The 21,971-nt window shown below is 47.9% G+C and overlaps 1 protein-coding gene and 1 pseudogene across 2 annotated transcripts; both read left to right on the top strand.

The window, feature by feature from the left end:
- Nucleotides 1-6,866: 6,866 nt before the first annotated feature.
- Nucleotides 6,867-9,468, top strand: TIMM10 (translocase of inner mitochondrial membrane 10). Of its 2 annotated transcripts, none has more exons than XM_037039955.1 (3): nucleotides 6,867-6,951; nucleotides 7,537-7,649; nucleotides 9,042-9,468. In XM_037039955.1, exons 2-3 carry the CDS (start codon nucleotides 7,579-7,581, stop codon nucleotides 9,241-9,243), a joined length of 273 nt encoding a protein of 90 aa, XP_036895850.1. In that variant the 5' UTR covers nucleotides 6,867-6,951; nucleotides 7,537-7,578; the 3' UTR covers nucleotides 9,244-9,468. The 2 variants fall into 2 exon arrangements, with proteins under 2 accessions (XP_036895850.1, XP_036895851.1); XM_037039956.1 differs by lacking the exon at nucleotides 6,867-6,951 and adding an exon at nucleotides 7,005-7,254.
- LOC118982808 (transcription factor Dp-2-like) lies at nucleotides 9,392-12,016 on the top strand (annotated as a pseudogene).
- The last annotated feature ends 9,955 nt before the right edge of the window (nucleotides 12,017-21,971 follow it).

Genomic DNA, 21,971 nt, shown 5'->3' on the forward strand with positions numbered 1-21,971 from the left:
ACTCTACGCTGCACGAGGCAGGGACTTTATGTGCTCCGCTCATGGCTGTATGCCCAGGAACTAGCAAATGGCCTGGTTTGTATGAGCTGCTCAATAAATATACATTGAATACATGAATTAATTACTTAGTGAATAGAAATAGGGAGTTGGAACTGGCGGGGAGCTGTGCTTGGGATGATCTGAGAGCGAGGTCTGGACACCTAACAGTGGTCGAACGGTCCATCATCGGCGGTCGCTGGCTGCCTCTGGAGTTCAGATGTCTCCTTCTCCTGTCTCGAGTTTGCCTGCCCAAGATTGGTGAGGCTTTTCATGTATCTCTCTGGCCTGCTGCCCTTTTAAAAAATTAACCCAATTTCTCTTCCTACTCTACCGTCCTTAGGTATTAAAACCCGCAAAATATAAATATGATTATTGTGCCACCCATTAAAATTTCTTAGACAGTTTCGTGCATTCATTGATCAGTTTGTTTTTGTTTTTTTAAATATATTTTATTGATTATACCATTACAGTTGTTCTATTCCCCCCCTTCATTCCCCTCCCCCCGCACGCTCCCTCCCCCACCATGCTCCCCCTTAGTTTATAACCACGTGTCTCAAGTTCTTTAGATTCTATATTTCCCCCACTATTCTTGCCCTCCCTCTATCTATTTTCTACCTACTGGCTATGCTATTTTCTGTGCCTTCTCCCCCCTTCTCCTCCTCCCACTCCCCTGTTGCTAACCCTCCATGCGTTCTTCATTTTTATGGTTCCACTCCTGATCTAGCTGTCCTCTTGGTTTGCTTTTGTTTTCAGTGTGGTTGTTAATAACTGTGAGTTTTCTGTCCTTTCACTGTTCATATTTTTCATCTTCTTTTTCTTATATAAGTCCCTTTAGCATTTCATATAATAAGGGCTTGGTGATGATGAACTCCTTGAACTTGACCTTATCTGAGAAGCACTTTATCTGTCCTTCCATTCTAAATGAAAGTTTTGCTGGATAAAGCAATCTTGGCTGTAGGTCTTTGGATTTCATGACTTGGAATACTTCTTTCCAGCCCCTTCTTGCCTGTAAGGTCTCTTTTGAGAAATCCGCTGACAGTCTGATGGGTACTCCTTTGTAGGTGACTGTCCCCTTATCCCTTGCTGCTTCTAGGATTCTCTCCTTCATTTTAGTCTTGGCTAATGTAATTATGATGTGCCTTGGTGTGTTCCTTCTTGGGTCCAACTTCTTTGGGACTCTCTGAGCTTCCTGGATTTCCTGGAAGTCTATTTCCTTTGCCAGACTGGGGAAGTTCTCCTTTATTATTTGTTCAAATAAGTTTTCCACTCGTGGCTGTTTCTTTCCCCCTTCTGGTACCCCTATAATCCGGATGTTGGAACGTTTAAAGATGTCTTGGAGGTTCCTAAGCCTCTCCTCATTTTTTTGAATTCTCATTTCTTCATTCCTTTCTCGTTGGATGTTTCGTTCTTCCTTCTGGTCCATTCCATTGATTTGAGTCCCAGTTTCCTTTCCATTGCTATTGGATTCCTGGACATCTCCCTTCATTTCAATTAGTTTAGCCTTCATATGTTCCTCTAATTTGTGACTATAATCCACCAGTTCTGTTAGCATCCTGATAAACACTGTCTTGAATTGTGCTTCTGAGAGGCTGGCAATTTCTCTGTTGCTGAGAGTTATTGGCTCTGGGACTTTGAGTTCTTCTTGCGCCATCTTTTGGGCTGTTTGTGCCTGTTCCGTAGCAGGATCGGAGCCCTAAGGTGTTCACTAGAGCAGGACAACTCAGTCGCTGGGTTGTGACGCTGTATGTGGGGGCGGGGTCAAAGAGGGACTATGGCGTCCCTTCTGCCGCCTGCTGCCGAGGCCCTCACCTGTGCCACAGGTGCTGCTGTCACCGGGCCCACGTGTTTCGTCCCACTGCACATGAGTGTTCCACCGCTGTCAGCCCTCGCCCCCTGGGGCCTGCATGGTCTGTCTCACTGTGCAAGAATGTGCGACCGAGGTCAGTCTGCCCCGCACCCCAACTGGCTCCGGGCTGCCTGCGCCCTAGGTCGGGAGATCTTTCCTGCCCGACCCTGCTCACTGCTGGCTCTGCCCCTCTTACCGTCCCTGTTGAACGGTTAGATGTAGTCGGACTTCCGTATAATTCAATTTTCTGTCCTTTGGCTGTGTCTTTGTTTCTCCAAACTTTTGTTGTATTCAAACTTGGTTGTGGAAGAAGGTACAGTGTTTCCACCTATGCCTCCATCTTGGTGGAAGTCGATCAGTTTGTTTTTGAACACCTTGCATGTGCTGGGATATAGCAGTGAACCTGGAAAAAAATAGGCAAAGCCAGATCACAGAGCTGGCATTTTAGCATGAGGAGAGGCAGCAGGCAGATTGATAATCAGGGTATGTTACATTAGGTGGTGGTAAATTCTACAGGGGAACCTGTGGCAGAGAAGAGGATAAGGATGTGTTTTATTTGGGGGGGAGGGTGGGTGATACCCTTAGAGTGGTCAAGGAATCCATCAATGAGAACATGGCACTGGAGTAAAGACAGGAATGAAGTGGGGGTGGGGCGCAGCATGCAGCTACCTGGGGAGAAAACAATCCAGGCAGAGGCAAGAGTGAGTGGAAGGTGGGCGTGTGCTTGGTGTGTCTGATGAATATAAAGGAGGCCTGCATGGCTGGGCAGACGCCGGGTCCCATAGGGCCTGAGAGGCCCTTGTAAGGACTTTGTCTTTTACTTTGTGATTGGAAGCCACTGGAGTGTTTAAGGTTGTGAAGTGACGTGAGCTAACTTTACTTTTTGACAAGGTCACTCCGGCTGCTGTTTTGAGAACAGCTTGAAGGGGAAGCATGAATCAGGGGAGCAGGCCAGTGAGGAGAGAGAGGGCTAGGGTAACGCAGGATGGAGGCTGGCAGCTTGGACCAGCTCGTCGTCAGCAGTGGGGTGAGATGGGGTGAGGAACAGTGACCGCGGATGACAGCAAGTAAGACTGCGCAGGCTTTCTCTTTGAGTTCGTAGAATGACCATCCTGTTCAGGCCCTCGGCATTCCTGTTCTCTTAGCTCCTGCTCATTTCAAGGGAGTTCAGCTCGGTGTCCTTGTACTCTCTCCACACGTCTCATGGTGGCCAGGGCCCACGTGGGGGGATCCTGGGTGACAACCCTGCATCTCTTCCTCGAGGCAGAGGTCTCATTCAAGAGGACAATACCGACCATGGTGAGGAACAAATAACCAACTCCCCTTGGGAGGCTGGGAGGCTAAGAGGCTGGGAGGCTGGGAAGGGGTAGACCACAGGACAGAGGGACGGGCCAGAGTGTCAGCGTGGGGCTGCTGGAGGTCAGCAGTTTTGGATGACACACCTGGATTCCGGAGGCCTTGGAAGGCTGGGGCTGTCTAAACAGTCTTTTACAACAAAAAACTTAGCAGGGACCATTTGAGATTCCTACTTTGGGGTCCTCAAATCCTCAACCGGAAAAGTGTAGGGAGGAAAGGATGCAGTAGTCTCATAGTAGATAACTACAATAGCATCATCATCAATAAGAACAGTGATTTCCCTGGTACGGGGCGGAGGGGGAAATGTGGAATTGCTGTGCAACGGGTATAAAGTTTCAGTTATTCAAGATGAATAAGTCTAGATAAGATCTGTACAACATTGTACATATACTTAACAAACAATACTGTATTGTGCACTTAAAACTTTGTTAAGAGGGTAGACCTCACATTGTTTTTTTAAAGACACATTACATTAAAAAATATTTTATTTATTTATTTTTTTTTTGAGGGGGAGGGAGGGAGAAAGAGAGGGAGAGAAACATCAATGTGTGGTTGTCTCTCATGCGCCCCCTACTGGGGACCTGGCCCCCAGGCATGTGCCCTAACTGGGAATCGAACTGGCAAACCTTTGGTTCACAGGCCGGTGCTCAGCCACTGAGCCACACCAACCAGGGCTCACATTGGCGGTTTTGGGGTGTTTTTTGCTACTATAAAAAGACATTTTTGGGAAATTGGAGGAAATTGAATATATGCATTAGATGACATTAAGAAATTACTATAATTTTAAGGGTATGAAGATGGTACTAGGGAGAAAATACTTTATCTGTTAGGGATAAAAAATAGATGAAGAAAACATGGTTAAATGTTAACAATTGTTACATCCTGGTGATGGGTATATGGAAATTCAATATATTGTGCTCTCCACATTTCCATATACTTTAAATTTGCCTTCATAAAAATCTAAAAATTAAAAACACAAACAACAATTTCTTATTACTGAGCGTCCGCCATGAACTAAATGTTTCCATTACATTATCTTTTTTGTAACAATTTTGAAAAACTTTATTTTGAAATAATTATAGTTTATAGGAAGTTGCATAAATAGTACAGAGAGGTCCTTGTGTGCCCTTCACCGAACTTCCACTAAAGGTTAACTCTTACACAACTATACTCACTATCAAAACCAGGAAATTGATGTTGACACAATGGTGTGCACAGTCCTGCGACATGTGTGGATTTACGTAGCCACCTCCACTGTCAGCACACAGGACCACTCCATCACCACAAAGACCTCCTTTGTGTTGCGCCTTCCCCGTCCCCCCACCAACTTGAACCCTGGGCAACCATTGACATCTTCTCCATTTCTGTAATTTTGTCACTTGGAGACTGTTATTTAAATGGAATCATACAGTACTTGACCTTTCATTACGCCTAAAAAAACTCAGTCTTGGAAGAGCTCCTCCCCTTTTTCCATAAAATTTCTTAACATTCCATAACATGTTGACTGTATTTTCAAAGCAAAAAACTAGGGTGACATATGTCCACTAAGACATACAGACAATTACGTTCATAGAAACATTATTTTACTAGCCCAAAACTGGAAACAACCTGTCCAACTGGAAACAGCAAGTCCACCAACAGAAGAATGAATAAATGAATTGTGGCTTATTTATACAATAAAATCCTAGACAGTAATAAAAAGAATGAGTAACATACACAGAGCAATGTGGATGTAACCTGGCAGACACTACGGTGAGCTAAAGAAGTCAGGCACAAAACAGAAAATAATGTGTAATTCCATTTGCATGGAGCTCAGTGATAGGCAAAACCAAGATAGAAGTCAGGATAGTGATTAACTGCAGGAGGGGGGTATTGCCTGGCAAGGAACATGAAATAACATTTTTGAGTGCTGGAAGTATTTTGTATCTTGATCTTGGTGGTGGTTATAGGAATGAATATATAAGAATAAGCTTAAGACCTGTGTATTTGACACACTTTACCGAATGAATATCACACTTGAGTGTTAAAATGTTAGGGCACAGGGTTTAACAAAGATGAGTCCTGAGAGCAGCAGTGAAGCCCAGTGTTGAAAATCTGGCCTTTCTGGGACAATAGATGCCTTTAGGGAGGCATCTGGTGACCAGCCATACAGAGTGTCCAGTGAGACATCTCCACCGGGCAGTGCACCCATGCATCCTATCTTCTAAAGTTCATTTACTGGGAAATCCCTGGAAAAGTCAAGGAATTGAGGCCGGTTTTTTGCTGGAGGGTGGTGGTGGAAAAAACTAAGTCTTGAAAGACAGAGTTCACAAGTACCCTCCTTCTCCTGTGACTAATGCACTAGGTTATCTCAAAATTGCTGATTTCATGGTCCAGTCTGTCTAGCAGAAGTTGAATAAAACGTAAGTACACCTGTTTTGTCTTTCTGTGAGCAGGAACCATGCCTCCCCTTATCTTTGTAACCCCAGAGGAAGCTGAGACCTGTACACTCGTAGCTGTATTCAGTTTCTTGGAGCACTGGTTCCCCAACTTGGTGGCACAAAGGAACTTATGTACTATTTATGAAACTTCCTGTAATCCTATAATTATGTCAAAAATCAAATGTTTAAAAAATCATCACAAACAAGAAAAACAAGTGAAAGAGATAATGTAATTAAAGCACCAAGTCCAAGGCAAAACCATTGTTCTTGCCCTGAGGGGTGTGGCTCCGTTGGTTGGGCATCGTCTTGCAAAGCAAAAGGCGCCTGTTCTCGTCCCGCCAGGGCATGTGCCTGGGCTCCTGGCCAGTCCTGGGTGGGCGCCTGTGTGAGAAGCCACTGATCCAGGATGCTCTCCCTCTCTTTCTCCCTCCCTTTCCCTCTATGAATAAATAAATCAAATCGTTTAAAAAATCATTGTTCGTATGTCTTTCATTTTTAGACTTTTATTATGGCAAATTTAAAACATACATTAAAGTGGAGAGAGCACAGTATATTGAACTTCCATATACCTATCACCAGGACTGAACAATTATTAACATTTAGCTATATTGTTTTCATCTATTTGTATCTCTAACAGTCTTTTTTTTTTCACAGAGCCATTTTCAAACCCTCGAAATTAGTCATTTCTTAATGTCATCTAATGCACATTAATGTACCTCTACCTCACCTGGGGAATTTAAAAGTTTACTGATATCCGGGTTCTACTCACTCACAAAGATTCTGGTATCATTGGTATGAGGTGAGGCCTAGGCATCGGGATTTTTAAAAGCGCCCCAGGTGACTTTAACGTGCAGCACGCACTGAGAACTGGTGTTCGGGGGAGTTCTTCCTCCTGCACGCCTGATTAGATGCTCACACACTAGCTCTCAGGGCGGGATAGGGGCGTGGAGGCGAGCTCTTCAGCCCAGCCCCTTCCTACAGAACCACTAAGCTCTAACCTCTGCGAGACCACGGCTGGGACAGGACATCCAGGCTGCAGGCGCTCTGCACTCGGCCCAACCCTCTATGGTGTTTGGGCGACCTCTCTCGCATTGGCAAATCACCTTCGCCTTCAGCCAGGGCCGGCAGCTCCCTCTCTATGGTAGCCTAGTTCCCAGAGCTGCCTCGTTGGAGGAGGCGGGACTTCCGCCCGGTAGCGACCCCACGTGCTTCCGCCTATACCTACCTGTGTTCAGGGTAGGTTTTTAGCGGTAACCCGATTTTGGGCATTGTGACCGGCTCCGGCCCGTGGTGAGTGACCTGTGACCTCAGTGTGACTCTGTTGGCACTGCCATTCAGAGGTGCCACCCTGGGCGCGTTAATTTCGTACGTGAACGAATCCCACGGCCCCGGGCGTTCAGGCCAGCGGTTTAGTGGGTTCTTTTTCCGGTCTCTCGAAATTTTGGGCGGAGGTGACCTGGAGACTTTGGGCGTCAGCGCCCCGGGACTCGATTTCCAGCCTTACTATTGATGTGCGGTGTGACCTTGAGCTAGGCAGTGTTCCCCTTCCGGGCCTCAGTTTCCACATCTTTGAAATGGGGTGGTTGAACTCAGGTTAGTCGCCCCGGTCTGATGCCCTATGATCCCTCTGCATTCTGCATTCTTTTTTTTTTTTTTTTTAAGAGAGAAAGAAAGGGAGAGAAACATCAATGCGTGGTTGCCTCTCACCCAGGCATGCATGTGCCCTAGACTGGGAATCGAACCGGTGACCCTTTGGTTTGCAGCCGGCCCTCAGTCCACTGAGCTACACCTGCCAGGGCCCGTCTGCATTCTTCAACACCTGGGTTGGGAAAGTGAGTGGGAGAAGTGGATGCTGACAGTGATACCTGCTTTCAGGACTAGGAGGCTGGAAGGAGGTCTCCATGGTGCAGGGCTGAGATGGATCCACTCAGGGCCCAGCAGTTGGCGGCAGAACTGGAGGTAGAAATGATGGCTGATATGTACAACAGGTAAGAGGCAATTCTGTGCTACCTTGTCTTAGGGAATGATCCTAGGTCACTTTTTCCTAGGGTAGAGGTGCATGACTTACGAAAAATGCTTTATTCAATTTAGGGGAGTCTGAGTCCTGTGCTTACCCTCCTCGTGTACCCCCACTCACTAATTCCCCAGCCCCCATGGTTAAAGCTAATGCAGACTGAGTATGGGGTCCCTAGAACGAGTTGGGCATTTAGATTGGGAGGGAATTGGTGATGAAGGAGCAGAGCAGGAGAGAAGCTTCAGTCCAGAGTCTGACTGGGTTACAAGAACAGTTACTTGAACATTTGTATTTTGACAGATGGGATCTATCCCACTTAATTAACATTTCTTAAACTCTTCGATTTACCTCAGGCACTTGCTAAGCATTTTACATGTGTTATCTTTTTTAATGTACAAAATAATCCAGTGGGTTAATTTTGTCGTGATGACAGGGAGGCTTCCAGAGGTTAAATAACATTCTCAGCTAGTCTTTAGTAATGTCAGGTCAGTACTTTGGCAAACTTGGGAACAATTTGTAGCTCCACCAGTCACTAGTAGTATGGTCTTGGGCAAGTTACTTGGACTCTTTGACCAGTGGTTTCCCAATCTATCAGATGGAGGTAATACTACTCACGTCACTAAATGTTAAAATATTGACAAGCTCTTAGCGTCAAGCTCAATACATAGTAAGCAGTTAACAAATGTCTGCAATTTTTTTTATTTTAGGTTTTATTTATTTTTAGAAAGAGGGGAAGGGAGGGAGAGAGGGGGAGAGAAACATCAATTTGTGGTTGCCTCTTGCGCACTCCCTGCGGGGGACCTGACCTACAACCCGGACATGTGCCTTGAGTGGAAATCAAACTGGCAAGCCTTTGACTCGAAGGTTGACACTCAGGCCACTAAGCCACACCAGCCAGGGCAAATGGCTGCTGCTTTTATTGGCTTAAGCGCTCTGGTGTCCTGTCTTGATGGGTTGGTTTGTTGGAGGCTGTATGTCAGGAATTTTTAAATGTAGGCTGTGAGGTTGGACTTACCTGGGTTCATATCACAGCTCTGTGTGGTCCTGAGGCTCTCTGCGCCTTATTTTCCTTATCTGTAAAATGGGAATAATGAGCGTGCCTAACTCATAGGGTTATCATAAGAATCATGTCAAGTACTTAGCATGATGCTTGAATTTAGCCAGCACTCGATTAATCATTTCTATTTAATGAGTTATAAACATGGGCTTAGGCAAGGTGCCGGTTCTTAAGGACCTTCTAAGATAGTTGAGGTATACACTGAAGATTTACACTGCCTGCCATACTGATGGCAGGTCAGGCATGGTTGAGAGTTTCTGGTATGCCACAAGGTGCTGCTGACCTGACCTTGCCCTTTCTTCGCCCCAGAATGACAAGTGCCTGCCACCGGAAATGCGTGCCTCCTCACTACAAGGAAGCAGAACTGTCCAAGGGCGAGTCCGTGTGCCTGGACCGGTGTGTCTCCAAGTACCTGGACATCCATGAGCGGATGGGCAAAAAGTTGACAGAGTTGTCTATGCAGGATGAAGAGCTGATGAAGAGGATGCAGCAGAGCTCTGGGCCTGCGTGAGGCCCCAGGCGGGATCCACCTCGAGGTGCACCCTGCCCCTTCCCACTTTAATTAAAGTGCCCCCGTAGGGTGTCATCTGTGAAGACTGCCAGACCTAGGCGTCTCTGAAGGGTTTCCGGGAGCCTGGGGGCTTTCTCCCAGTTGAAGAATGGGTATCTGTCACATTGGAATGTGACTATATGTGTATGTATATATACAAATATATATATATATAAAGTTTGGTGTCACCCTAGTGTGTGCAAAACAGTGTGCCTGGCACATTGGAGTGGAGTCTAATGCAGTGTCGAAAACTACAGTCTGGTGTAATGACGCATGTCTGCACATCAGCCACTTGATGTGTGACCCTGAACATGTCATTTCACTGTGCTTTAGCTTCCTTGTGGTAAAATGGGGATAATCATAGGGCTGTTGTGAAGGTTAAATGAGTTAAATGAGTGTGAAATATTTAGAATAATGACTGGGGCATAGGAAGTACTCAATAAATATTACCCATATATATATGGCTATATGTATTATATACTTAAATATACATATTTAAATAACAATATAGGCTGGGCAGGGTGTGGGCCAGAGAAGGCCTCAGTGATTTGCCTGCGCCTGCTGCCATTGCTGGGCCTGCAGGGTGTGCCCTGACCCTTCCACTTTGGGCAGGCTTGAGGGTGCGTGCACAGGCCGTGTCCTGGGGCCTTGGACTCCAAGGCCTTCCCGGCCCCGGCTGTGAATCTCCCATCCCTGCCCCGAGTGTGGGTCTGCAGGGACTGCACTGCCGCCGAACACAGGTGCCCCAGGCTCAGAAGAACAGCTCTGTGCAGCTACCTAGTCCTCTGCAATCGAGTGCAGTGAAGAAATTGAGGCATAGAATAAAGACATTAAGGTTTTGGTTTTTTTTTAAAGAATTATTGAAGACAGCCCTGGCTGGCATAGCTCAGTGGCTTGAGCATGGGCTGCAATCCAAAGGGTCGTCTGTTCGATTCTCAGTCAGGGCACATGCCTGGGTTGCAGGCTGGGGCCCCAGTGGGGGCCATGTGAGAAGTAACCACACATTGATGTTTCTCTCCTTCTCTTTCTCCCTCCCTTCCCCTCTCTCTAAAAAAAAAAAAAAAAAAAGAATTATCGAAGACAGAGTTTTCTTAGTTTTGCTTTTTTAACGGCTTATTTTAAATCAAATGCAATTTGACATGATGGCAAAAAAATATTGGTTTGACTTCCACAAATGCAGAACTAAGAGGATTTATGTTGATCAGACTCAGCCCAAGAAAAGATGTTGCGTTTTTTGCACTGAAGGCAACACCCTTCATCAGCAGAAAGATTACAGCTCACTTTACTGCAATACTCTTGTGGTGATTTGGACCTGAATCCTCAGTATCTCTGAGGTAACATTTAATTTGTTTCATTTCCAGTTTGTAGCACCATGTCACCAACAAAGATTTTACCAAAAACCTTAGCACCAGTAAATGCTAAGGTTGGACCCCAAGTGATTGTAAGTACAGCACAGGGACGAACTGGTTCTGAAGGTGCTCTGACTGGGAGTCCACAGCCCCTGCACCAGCAGGGGTTACTCAGGCACACGGAGCAGAAGCTACTGGATGGGTCCAAGTGGTAGAAAATGGGCCAGAGAATTTATAGGCTCCGATTTTTCAGACAGTAAACAAAGCCAAAGAGATAAATGTGGAAAAGGCTTGAGACATTTTTCAGTGGAAGTGTGAGGAAGTTCAGCAGAAAGGTACAATGTCGTATAATGAAGTAGCTGATGAGCTGGTGTCAGGGTTCAGCAATTCAAATAGCCTTTTGGCAGCTGATTTGGCTTATGCCCAGAAAAACACTAGGCAAAGAGTTTGTGGTGTTTTAAATGTGCTAATGGCAATGAACATTATTTCATAGAGAAAAATCCAGTGGATTGGCCTGCTGATTCTGCTCAGGAGTGTCAAAACCTGGAGAAAGAGGCTCTGGCTGGTGTAGCTCAGTGGATTGAGTGTCGGCCTACAAACCAAAGGGTTGGGTTGGGGCACACACCTGGGTTGTGGGCCAGGTCCCCAGTTGGAGGTACACCAGAGGCAACCACACATTGATGTTTCTTTCCCTCTTTTTCTCCCCTTCTCTAAAAATAAATAAAATCTTCATTAAAAAAATAAAAACCTGGAGAAAGAGGAGAGGCGGACAGAACGGACAAAGCAGCAGTGGGCCCAGGTGCAAGAGCTTCTGCAGCAAATGGCTTGCAAAAAGGGGGAGCAGAGAAATGGACAAAATGAACTGCAGAACCAGGGCCCTCCGGCTCTAAACTCCACCATTCACCCTGCCATTTATAATCGTCCATATAAGCAGGGGAACAGCCATAAACTGTAGCATCTCCAGGGAAAAGTTTGCATATCTTTTCAGTTTCAACAGCACCTTCAAGATCCATGATGACACAAATGCTGCAGTGGAGGGGACTGCCCTTTGGCCTGGAGTCAGGCAGACACTCTCTGGAGGCCCGGAAACTCGCTGCTTCACTGGTGCCAAAGGCTTTAGCAGGCTGTATCACAGAAACGTCCACAGGACCTTGGTCAAATCCGACTACGTTTGACCTGTACCCTGAGTTTCACATTTAGACCTGACCACTGGTGCCACCTGGTCCCAATCAAGTATAAACCAGGAGGTTATTCTTGGATGCTGAAGTGGCCTAAACAACGGTTCCTTGCCCCACACAGTCACCCATCCAGCAGTGCAGCATCTCACGGAGTCCCCAGATGGTGAGACCCCTCCCCACCCATTCAATGAGGAAGACAGGAAGAGGAGGTGGATTCCTCCTCTCCAGAATAGAGAGAGGACAAATACGTTTTAAAAAAAATAAAAATGTAAAAACAATGTACTGAGTCCAGCACAAATAATGCCCCTTTAAAAAAATACAATCTTTTATTACAAGATTATAAGTATGTAATTCTGTGAGAACAGTATCACCCTGAGGCACACTATATGACATTTTAGGTGAAGTGTTCAAATTAAAACTAACTACACTCATATTACCTCACCGACCACACTCAAGCAGGCTGGGCCTTGTATATGATCTGAGCATATACAGATTATATACCTTGTATATAATCAGAGCTCTGATTATATATTATATAATAAGATTATATAATATTATAATATATAATATTATAATATTAATTTAATTATTAATCTCTTTAATTTAATTATTAATCTCTTTAATTTAATTGTTAATCTCTTTAATTTAATTTTATTATTAATCTCTTTTTAAGATTATATAATATATGATATATAATATTATATATTATAATCTGATTATTTAATATATAATTTGTAAAATATACTCGTGTTTATATTAAATGCATAGCTAGAAGTGATTAATTATTGATAATAAATATTTAAATAACAAAATTAAGTGGAGGCAGGCGTTACAAACCATATAAAAAAGTATTTAGAGCCATGGCTGGTGTGGCTCAGTGGATTGAGTGCCAGCCTGCAAACCAAAAGGTTGCTGGTTTGATTCCCAGTCAGGGCGCATGCCTGGGTTGTGGGCCAGGTCCCCAGGTGGGGGTGTGTGAGCGGCAACCAATGGATGTTTTCTCCCTGTCTTCGTCCCTTCCCCTCTCTCTAAAATAAAATCTTTTAAAAAAAGTATTTAGAGGAGCCAGTGAAAGGTAGACTGGGTTGAAGAAGGAAGCAGCCAACCTTCAGAGTCCCCATGGCAAAGCCAACAGGTGAAGGGACCCAGCTTGGCGCATGATCCAGAGAGGGGATGAGTGATCACCACTGCCATTCAGCGTCCCCCTGAATCGGGGGCAGAGACCCGCACTCTCCATACGCTATCCACTCAATCTGACCCACCAGCTGGGCCGGGGGTCCTCCTGGGAGCTGGCGGCCCAGAGCAGCGGCTGCTCGCTGGGGTCAGGCGCAGAGCAGAGCCGAGGACTGACAGACTGACGGCTGCATTTGCTGCCTCGCGGGGGAGGGGCTGCCACCACAGCTAGTTCCCGTCCTGAGGCGTGCTCGTGGAGAGTTGTGCAGCTTCCAGAATGTGGGGGGCACTCACTCCACGTGGGATTTCGGTTGGCACCAAAGCCACTGTGATAGTCGTCTCTTCGCAGTGGGCCTTCTAGGTAGAGGGAGGTGTCTGGGACGTAGCCTCCCCAGGTCACCGGGCATGGAATGAAGGAGACAGAATAGAGGCAGTGAGTTTCAGGCTTAAAGGTGCAGGTTCAAGCCAGACGGCCTGAGGTGACATTTTGTAGCAGTGTGACGTTGGGTGAGGCATTGAACTGCCCTGTGCCTCAGTTGCCCCATCTACAAAATAGCAATAAAAGTACCTAACTCATTGGTTGTAAAAAATTAAATGTGTTCATTACTGAAGCATTTAGGAGAGTGCCTGGCTCTCTCACACTAAGCACACAATAATCTTAGCTGTTTAAAATTTTTTTCTAAGTTTCGTGTGAGAGGACCCTGGATAGAACCCCACCAGAAAACTTCAAAACCGTTGTGCACCACGACATTAGTGGTGGGCAGAGAGCCTTGATGGGCTTCTTTCTAGGTACCGAAGTTCAAGTTTGGTTCACCAGGTGGCGCTGTGTGCTCATGGGATTGATGGGCACTGCCGTGGCCAATCCTACAATTAAGTATCATTTGTGTATTCCATGCGGGCGTTGTGCTAGGAAGTGGGGAGAGGAGAGGAAAATGAATACTGGCCTTACTTTCAGGTTTAGCAAGGTACATCAGAAATCCCCTGAGCGCATAGCTGGAACCCCTAGAAAAGGCGGTAGTTGTGGAGACAAGAGCACTTGTTTTGAAGTGGTAGAAAGTGTGGAGGGTCCAGGAAACGAAGCTTGGGTGTGCCTGGAGTGCTGAGTGTGCAGGAGGGTGGCGGGGACTGATGGGGCTTGAAGGCTGGGCAGGCGCAGGTCCAAGAGAGCCTAGTGAGCTGTGAAAAGAGTTCGGATTTTCTCCTACTAAGGGGATCAGCAAACTGCCGAAGGATGTAAACCGGGGGCAGTGACGCTCCCAAATCTCTCACTTTAGGGGCTCCCTCTAGCTGCCAGCCAGGTGGATAGTGGTAGATGCTGGATTAATCGGATGAAGCCAAGAGGAAAGAAGGGGCATGATGTAAGAGCAGCTATTGAGTTGCTACAGTGTGCTAATAAGTATATTTGTTACAGTTAATCCGTACAACGACTGTGAGGCAGGCACAATTATTCTCATTTCATAGATGAAGAAACGGAGCCTCCAAACAGTTAGTAAGTTGCTAAAGGTCACACAGTAAACAAGTTGCAGAGCCAGGATTACAATGTATTCAGACACCAATACCACGTTCTAACCAGTCCTCTGGAATTGGGGTGGGGTGGGGGAGCTCCTCAAAGGGACAGCGATTTCATATTTCATCCAACAATGTTAACTGTTGGCCGGTTACATGCAAAGGAGTACAGAACTTGCCCCAAATGAACCAGCTGGGTCCCTGCCCTCAGTGAATGCGTGCAGGGGGTGGGAGGGGCGGGTACAGGAGAGATGGAACAGACATGCGAAGGGTATTAGAATAGCTGGCTCTTTGGGCCATAGAGAAGAGTCCGGAACTGATCCTCAGATGTGCTTTTGCTAGATTAGCACCGTTTTAAAAATCAGGAAATATCGCATGAAAATCTGGACTGTCACTGCTTTTGAACATTTAGAAGACCTAACAAGTCAGCCTACATTCCTGCTTTTGCAGCGGCCTGCTGGAGTCTGGGCAGAGGCGGGGCTGTCCACCACCCCTCCTGCCACTTGTTTCTTCCCCACCATCATCTGCTCGACCTGTAGGCATTGGGCCTGCGCCTTCTGCTCTGGGTGGTCTGATGAGCCGGACGCCCTATGGGAAAATGTGTTGCCGGCTGTCTCTAAGGGGCCCCTCACGCTCTGCTCACTGCCATTCACCCCTCGTCTAACTCCTTTCCCTTCGTGCCTCAAGGCCTTGGGGATTTGCTTCTAACAACACAGCACAGGTGAGGGATGCCACTTCTGAGACTAAGACACGCAGGATTGTAGTGGCCATCTTGTTAGTTCTCTCTCTTTTTCTCTTTCCCCTCTTACTCTGGCGAAGCAAGCTCCCATCTGGGGAGCTGCCCTGTGGAGAGGCCCAGGTGGTAAGGAACTGAGGGTCAGGTTCCAGCCAGGGAGAAACTGAATCCTGCCCACAACCGCCTGGAGAGCTCAGAAGCAGATCCCCTCCAGTCAAGCTTTCAGGTGACGTCAGCCCCGGCCAACGCTTTGCAGCTTTGTGAGAGACCCTGAAGCCCATGGAAGCTGCACCCTAACCTAGAGAAACTAAGATAACAAATGTCGAACTGTTACATTTTGGGGTAATTTGCTATGTAGCCATTAGTGACGCACGCATGCACAGTTCTCACAGCTGTTACGATTGTCCATGCCACACCTACATGCAGGACCAGCCAGGCGCTATTCCAGGCATTTGGGACACATTAGTGGGCAAAACAGAAAAGGATCCTTGCCCTCTCGGAGCCCATGTTCGAGTGGGGATGGTTTCACGCAGTGGAGGTTGGGGTTGGCGATGCTGTTCTGAAGGAAAGATCACTTCCTGCAGCTCCTGGGGAGAGGTCCTTAATCTCCCTCTGGTCCTAGTCACGTCTGAAACGCCACACCAGCCACACCCTGTTTTTTAGAAAAATGCACATGCGCACACACTTTTACATGCAAATTTAGGGATTTTCATAAGAATTCTTGTGGTCTGACCTGAGAGGAGTCTTGTGATAAGCATTGTTGTAGGTGCCGGGGCAAAGAGAGACGAGAGGGACAGTGTAAAGGGGAAGACATCGAAATCGGTGGCTTGTGCCGTCGAGCTAAGTCGATGAGGGATGTCCAGGGAGCTGAGCGGCTCCGTGGCGAGATGTACCCCAGGTCTGTGTGCTCGGCGGCGGGGGGCTGTAAGTCACAGGCAAGTGAGATTTGAAGGATGAGTAGGAATTTGCCGGGGGGTGGGGCACGGTAGGGGATGGTTTGTATTACCTTGCAGGAAGAGAGCTGCGAGGAAGGTAGGCACAGGTCCCTGCCCTCCGGCCCATGTAGTCCATCAGAGGAAGTAGACACACTGTGGTGAGTTTTATCAAAGGGAAATCCAGATGTTCTGTAGGACACCCAGCAAAGGGCTGTATCGCTGGGGTCAGGCAAGGAGCTTTCCCTAAGGAAGTAACTGTTAAGCAAAAATCTGAATGAGTGGATAGGCCAGGGTGAGGGACTGTTCCATGGCCAGGAGGGATTTCAGGTGGAAGAGGTCACCAAGGCACACGTATAGACAGCAGGGAGGCTGGAGGGAGGCTGGGGACAGTAGGTGGAGCCCGGACAGACTCATGGGCATTGTTGGGCCTTTGTACATTTCTCCAACTGTTATGAGAAGCTCTCAAGCGGAGTGGCCTGATGGACTCTGGGCTTTCAGTAGAGTGTTCTGACTGCATGGAGGGATCCTGTGCACAGGTGGAGTCAGAAAGGGCCGGTGGAAGGGGTTGCAGGAATCCAGCTGGGAGCAGATGCTGACCTGGGCTTGGGGAACAGCAGGGGACAGAGATGAGAGGTCTTNCTCGGCGGGGGGCTGTAAGTCACAGGCAAGTGAGATTTGAAGGATGAGTAGGAATTTGCCGGGGGGGGGGGGGCACGGTAGGGGATGGTTTGTATTACCTTGCAGGAGGAGAGCTGCGAGGAAGGTAGGCACAGGTCCCTGCCCTCCGGCCCATGTAGTCCATCAGAGGAAGTAGACACACTGTGGTGAGTTTTATCAAAGGGAAATCCAGATGTTCTGTAGGACACCCAGCAAAGGGCTGTATCGCTGGGGTCAGGCAAGGAGCTTTCCCTAAGGAAGTAACTGTTAAGCAAAAATCTGAATGAGTGGATAGGCCAGGGTGAGGGACTGTTCCATGGCCAGGAGGGATTTCAGGTGGAAGAGGTCACCAAGGCACACGTATAGAGAGCAGGGAGGCTGGAGGGAGGCTGGGGACAGTAGGTGGAGCCCGGACAGACTCATGGGCATTGTTGGGCCTTTGTACATTTCTCCAACTGTTATGAGAAGCTCTCAAGCGGAGTGGCCTGATGGACTCTGGGCTTTCAGTAGAGTGTTCTGACTGCATGGAGGGATCCTGTGCACAGGTGGAGTCAGAAAGGGCCGGTGGAAGGGGTTGCAGGAATCCAGCTGGGAGCAGATGCTGACCTGGGCTTGGGGAACAGCAGGGGACAGAGATGAGAGGTCTTAACCACAGAAGCCACAGGTTTGAGTGTGAAAGGTGCAGTTGGGAGTAAAATCTAGAATAACTCCAATTTTGTGGCGCAAGCAGCTGGCAGAGGTGCCCGCCGAGAAGGAGCGAGCCAGGGAGGAGGAAAGTCATTTCCGTCATTACTGAGCACTTCTTACTGTTTAAGTAGATCCAATAGGATTGCTCTGTATCTACTTTTCCAGCTGCAAACTCACAGCAGTGCCCCGCCTCCGTCCTCGCTTCTGTGGGTGTCATCCACTCTCTGGTTCATTTCCCCGAATGTCTCAGGCATTTTCCTGTGGGGGAACCCCTGCCTGTGCTGGGTCTTTGTCTCAGGGAATGATAAGTGACTGATTCAGACATGGAAAGCTTCAGGTTTAAGGGCAAGCAGCATCCTTAAGAAGTCCTCCCTGACCCCCAGTCTAGATCACCCCGCCCCCACCTTCGTTCTCATGGCACCACACCTGTCCCCTCCATGGTGCTTCCTTTAGGAGCACTTGCACTTCATAGGTGACCACGCCACCCAGCTAAGCCTCTCTGCCATGGACTTTTTGTTCTTCGAGGGGAGGATCTGTGACTTATTCACCATGGAATCTCTAGGGCCTGACATGCAGAAGTTTAACATTTTAAAAAATCGAGATATAAATGTCATAAAATGTCACTCTTGCAAAGTGTGAAATTCAGTGGATTTTAGTATATCCACAAAGTGGTGCAACCATCCCCACCATCCAATGGCACACCGTTCTCACTTCCCCTGGAAGAAGCCGCATACCCATTGGCAATCTCATCCCATTTTCCCTCCTCGCTCAGTTCGCGGCAATCACTAGTGTGCTGCATCCGCCTGTTCTGGGCACTTCACGCTGTATGTGGGCTTTTTGGGGTCCGGCTTTTTTCACCGAGCATCGTGTTTTCAAGGTTCATCTATCTTGTAACATGTATCAGTCCTTCACTCTTTTTTTTATGACCAAATGATATGCTGTGTATTATCATTCACACCTTTTGTTTACTCATCAGCTGACAGGCAATTGGGTTGTTTGCACTTTTAGGCTGCTATAAATAACGTGGCTATGCATATCCGTGTCTGGGTTTTTGTATTGCTGTGTGTTCTCCATTCTCTCTGGTATATACCTAGGAGTGGAACTGCTGGGTCAGAATGGCTCTATGTTTAATTATCTGGGGGAACTGCCAAACTTTTCCAAAGCAGTGTGTCCATTCTATTTACATTCCTCATGCAAAGATGCATAACAACTATTTGTTAGGCTGAATAAATAATGTCTTACATAGTAAATGGGCTGATATTTGAGATATTGTAAGAAATATATGTGTGGTCATTCAGATGACCAAACTATATTTCCCAGTATATTTGGACTTCAGCCACAGTTCCTGGCTCCCAGCAAGCCCAAACCACTGGGATTTCCTAAGTGTGGAGAATGAAACAGGTGTCTCCTGCCATGTGAGTGAGGTGAATTCCATTCTGCAGTTCTGCAGGATGGGGGCTGTTTGCTAGGAGAACCAACCACGTGATTGGAGGGTTGGAACTTTCAGTCCCACCCTCCTTCCTCCTCTGACCTGACCCCCTGATTCCTGGAGAGGGGAGAGAGGCTGGAGGTTGAATCAACTGCCTATGCTCAACGATTTAATCAATCATTTCTATGTAATGAGGCCTCCACACAAAAAGAGGATGGGGTTTGGGGAGCTTCTGGGTGGTGACCGCATGAAGACTCGGGCAGAGAAGCAGGTCTGGAGGGGGCGTGAACACTTTGTGCCCTTTTCCACATACCTTACCCTATCCATCTCTTCCATCTGGCTGTTCCTGAGTCATAGTGCGATGCACCAGTGATCTAGCAAGTAACATGTTTTTCTAAATTCTGTGAACTGTTTGAACAAAGTAATAGAACCCGGGGAGGGGATGTAGAATCTACGATTTACAGCCAGTTGGGTCAGAGGCACAGGTGACAACCCGGACTTGTGACTGGCATTCTGAGTTGGAGGAGGTCACTGGAACCTCCAGGCTATAGCCAGTTGGTCAGACGCACAGAGTGCCTGGGCTTAGGGCTGGCGTCTAAAGTCTGTGTGCTTGGAGCCGGGAGATCTTGTGGGACTGAACCCTTAACCTGTGGAATCTGATGTTATCTCTGTGTAGATAATGTCAGACTTGAGTTGAATTCTTCTAACCCTGCTGGTGTCTGAGAATTGTTTGTTAGTGTGGGGGTTCCCCCAGTGTTGGAATGGGGTCCAGGAACCCAGTTCGCTATTATTTTTGGCACTTAACAGACCAGAAGAGGGTGTCTCTGGACGCCAGTGCCTTGGGCAGAATTGCTCAACGAATCAACTGCAGAGCCAGGGCCCGGCCCATGTCACCCCTGAGCTAGTGCTGCTGTGTCCTGGGCCTCGGAGCAGCTGCGAGCCAGGAGCCCACAGGAGATCCAAGGCGATAGCGCCATTCTCCTCAGGCTGCGGGTCCTGTCCGGGGACTCTGAGTCTCTCCGTTCCAACGTCCCCTCCCCCATTCATTAAACGCACAAGCCCACTGTGTCTATCCCCTTCCTTAAAAGCAAACAGAGCCAAAGAAAACGAGAGAACAAAATCCAAGATCACCTGTCTCACAGCACTGGGAGTCCTTGGCCTCACACAGGTCATTCCAAACTGACCTCAGCCTGCTTTTTCAGCTCCACTTCCCACCACCCTGTTGTATTTGTTTAACAAATGTTTGCCATGGGCTTGTGACACACAAGGTCCCGGGAAAGGCTCGCAAACACCTACAGTGTGGTTCCTGCCCCTGAGAGACACACATCGTGGGGAGGGCGGCAGGCAATGCTGGTTCTCCATCAGAGGGAGTGAGGGCTTCAGTCCAGATTAGAACAGTGTTGGGGGAGGGTCCCTAAGCCAGTCTTAGAGATCAGGCAAATTCCAGAAGGAGGTGAAACTTGAGCTGCGTTGTAAAGGATGAGGACCTAAGAAATGAAGAAGGGACTCTGTCATCCCCGCAGGAAGAACAGGTGCAAAGGCACGGAGGTGTGAAACCAGGAGGCGCCGCACTCCATTCCACAGGTGCTCACTAAGTGCCTTCTAGATGCCAAGCGCTGTTCTAGGAGCTAGAGACACAGCAGTGAACGCAACAGACCAGGCCCTTGCCCTCAGGGAGCTGACAGTCCACAGAGGGAAAACACTGATCTGTGGGTTGGGGAAGGTCGAGTGTGATGGGCCTAGGGGGTCCATGGACTCCCAGAGCCTGTGGAAAGCGAAATCTGAGTGGAAGACTGTATGTGTGCTCAAGTTTACACCCAACATTTTATTTTCTTCTCCAAGGGATCCATGACCACCTTGGGTTAGGACCCTTATTCTAGGGCTCCTTGGGCCAAGCTAAGGAGTTTGACCTTGATCTGGAAGTTCAGGGAGCCAGCAATGAATTTTAAGAACTGAAACCATCGGCACCTGACCCCGTGCTCTTGCTAGAGAGAACTCCTTGTGCCTTTTCCGCTGCGAGGCCTTAGCTTTCTCCGCCCTCCCGACTTGGAGGAGTGGCAAGGGCCACACGCAGAAGCCGCACAGGTCTGAGTCTGCAGCCTGCCTTTGCCCACCGTGTGCCACCTGCCAGCCACCCGTCTTCTCCATCTGCGAAAAGCTGTGAGGCTTCAACGAGACCACGATGTTTTGAGATTTGATGACAATGTTTGTTTGGGAGGTGCCCAGTGTATAGTAGTCACTCAGCAAATCTGAGTTCCTCTCTTGGCCTGGTGATTCAGCTGTTCAGAGATGCCCTCTTGCCTGACGTCTTCTGGGAACGTCCTGCGCAGCTGCTCACATGGCCAAGCGCTCTGTGGCTAGCACCAGTGTTGCTTTCGACACACCGCATGAAGCTCAGCTCTCTATTGATTTGCCTCTGTTATCTCATCAATCCACACGCCAGTCCAGGTAGTGACACCTTTCCTTTTACAGATGAGGAAATAGGCCCAGGAAGTTGAGAAATTTATTAGGAATTGATCAGTTAATAAGTGCCTAGAAGCATCCCATCACTAGGCCTTCTGAAAAATTATAATGACAGCAGCAGCAGCAGCGGCAATGAACATTTTTTATGCTTACTAGGTACCCAGCACTGTGCTGAGTATTTCACCTGTACCAGAACCCCCAATTCCATCTGCCATTTTCCCGAAGGTAGGCAGGTAGGCAGGTACTACTATGTTGTTATTCGAATTTACAGAGGAGGAACCCAAGGCTCAGACAGGTAAAGCAAGTGGCCCAAGGTAATCCAGGCCAACCAGTTTCCAAACTCAGACCTCCATCTAACTCCAAAGAAACCGGTGTCGGTCTGCGTCTTGAAAAACACGACTTCCAGCTGCACAGTTGAAAGCCCCACCCAAGCCTGTCCAGCGTCCCGGCCTGTCTGCTTCAGCCAAACCTCTGGTTGTTTTGATCAAGGATAGAGAGGGCGCTGCCTGATTGGTCTCGGGGCGGGGGGCGAGGGGGGAGGTGACCGTGGAAATTTTAGGTGCCGGGGACCAGAGC

Source organism: Sturnira hondurensis, unplaced genomic scaffold (genome assembly GCF_014824575.4).
Source record: "Sturnira hondurensis isolate 20B ecotype Veracruz unplaced genomic scaffold, ASM1482457v3 Scaffold0002101, whole genome shotgun sequence".
NCBI lineage: Eukaryota > Metazoa > Chordata > Mammalia > Chiroptera > Phyllostomidae > Sturnira > Sturnira hondurensis.

What these genes read in the sequence shown, in the direction of transcription:
- TIMM10 (XM_037039955.1), top strand. Translation starts at nt 7,579, where the DNA reads ATGGATCCACTCAGGGCCCAGCAGTTGGCGGCAGAACTGGAGGTAGAA. An exon ending in ATGGCTGATATGTACAACAG is followed by an intron (nt 7,650 to 9,041) that starts GTAAGAGGCAAT and finishes TCTTCGCCCCAG; the next exon opens with AATGACAAGTGCCTGCCACC.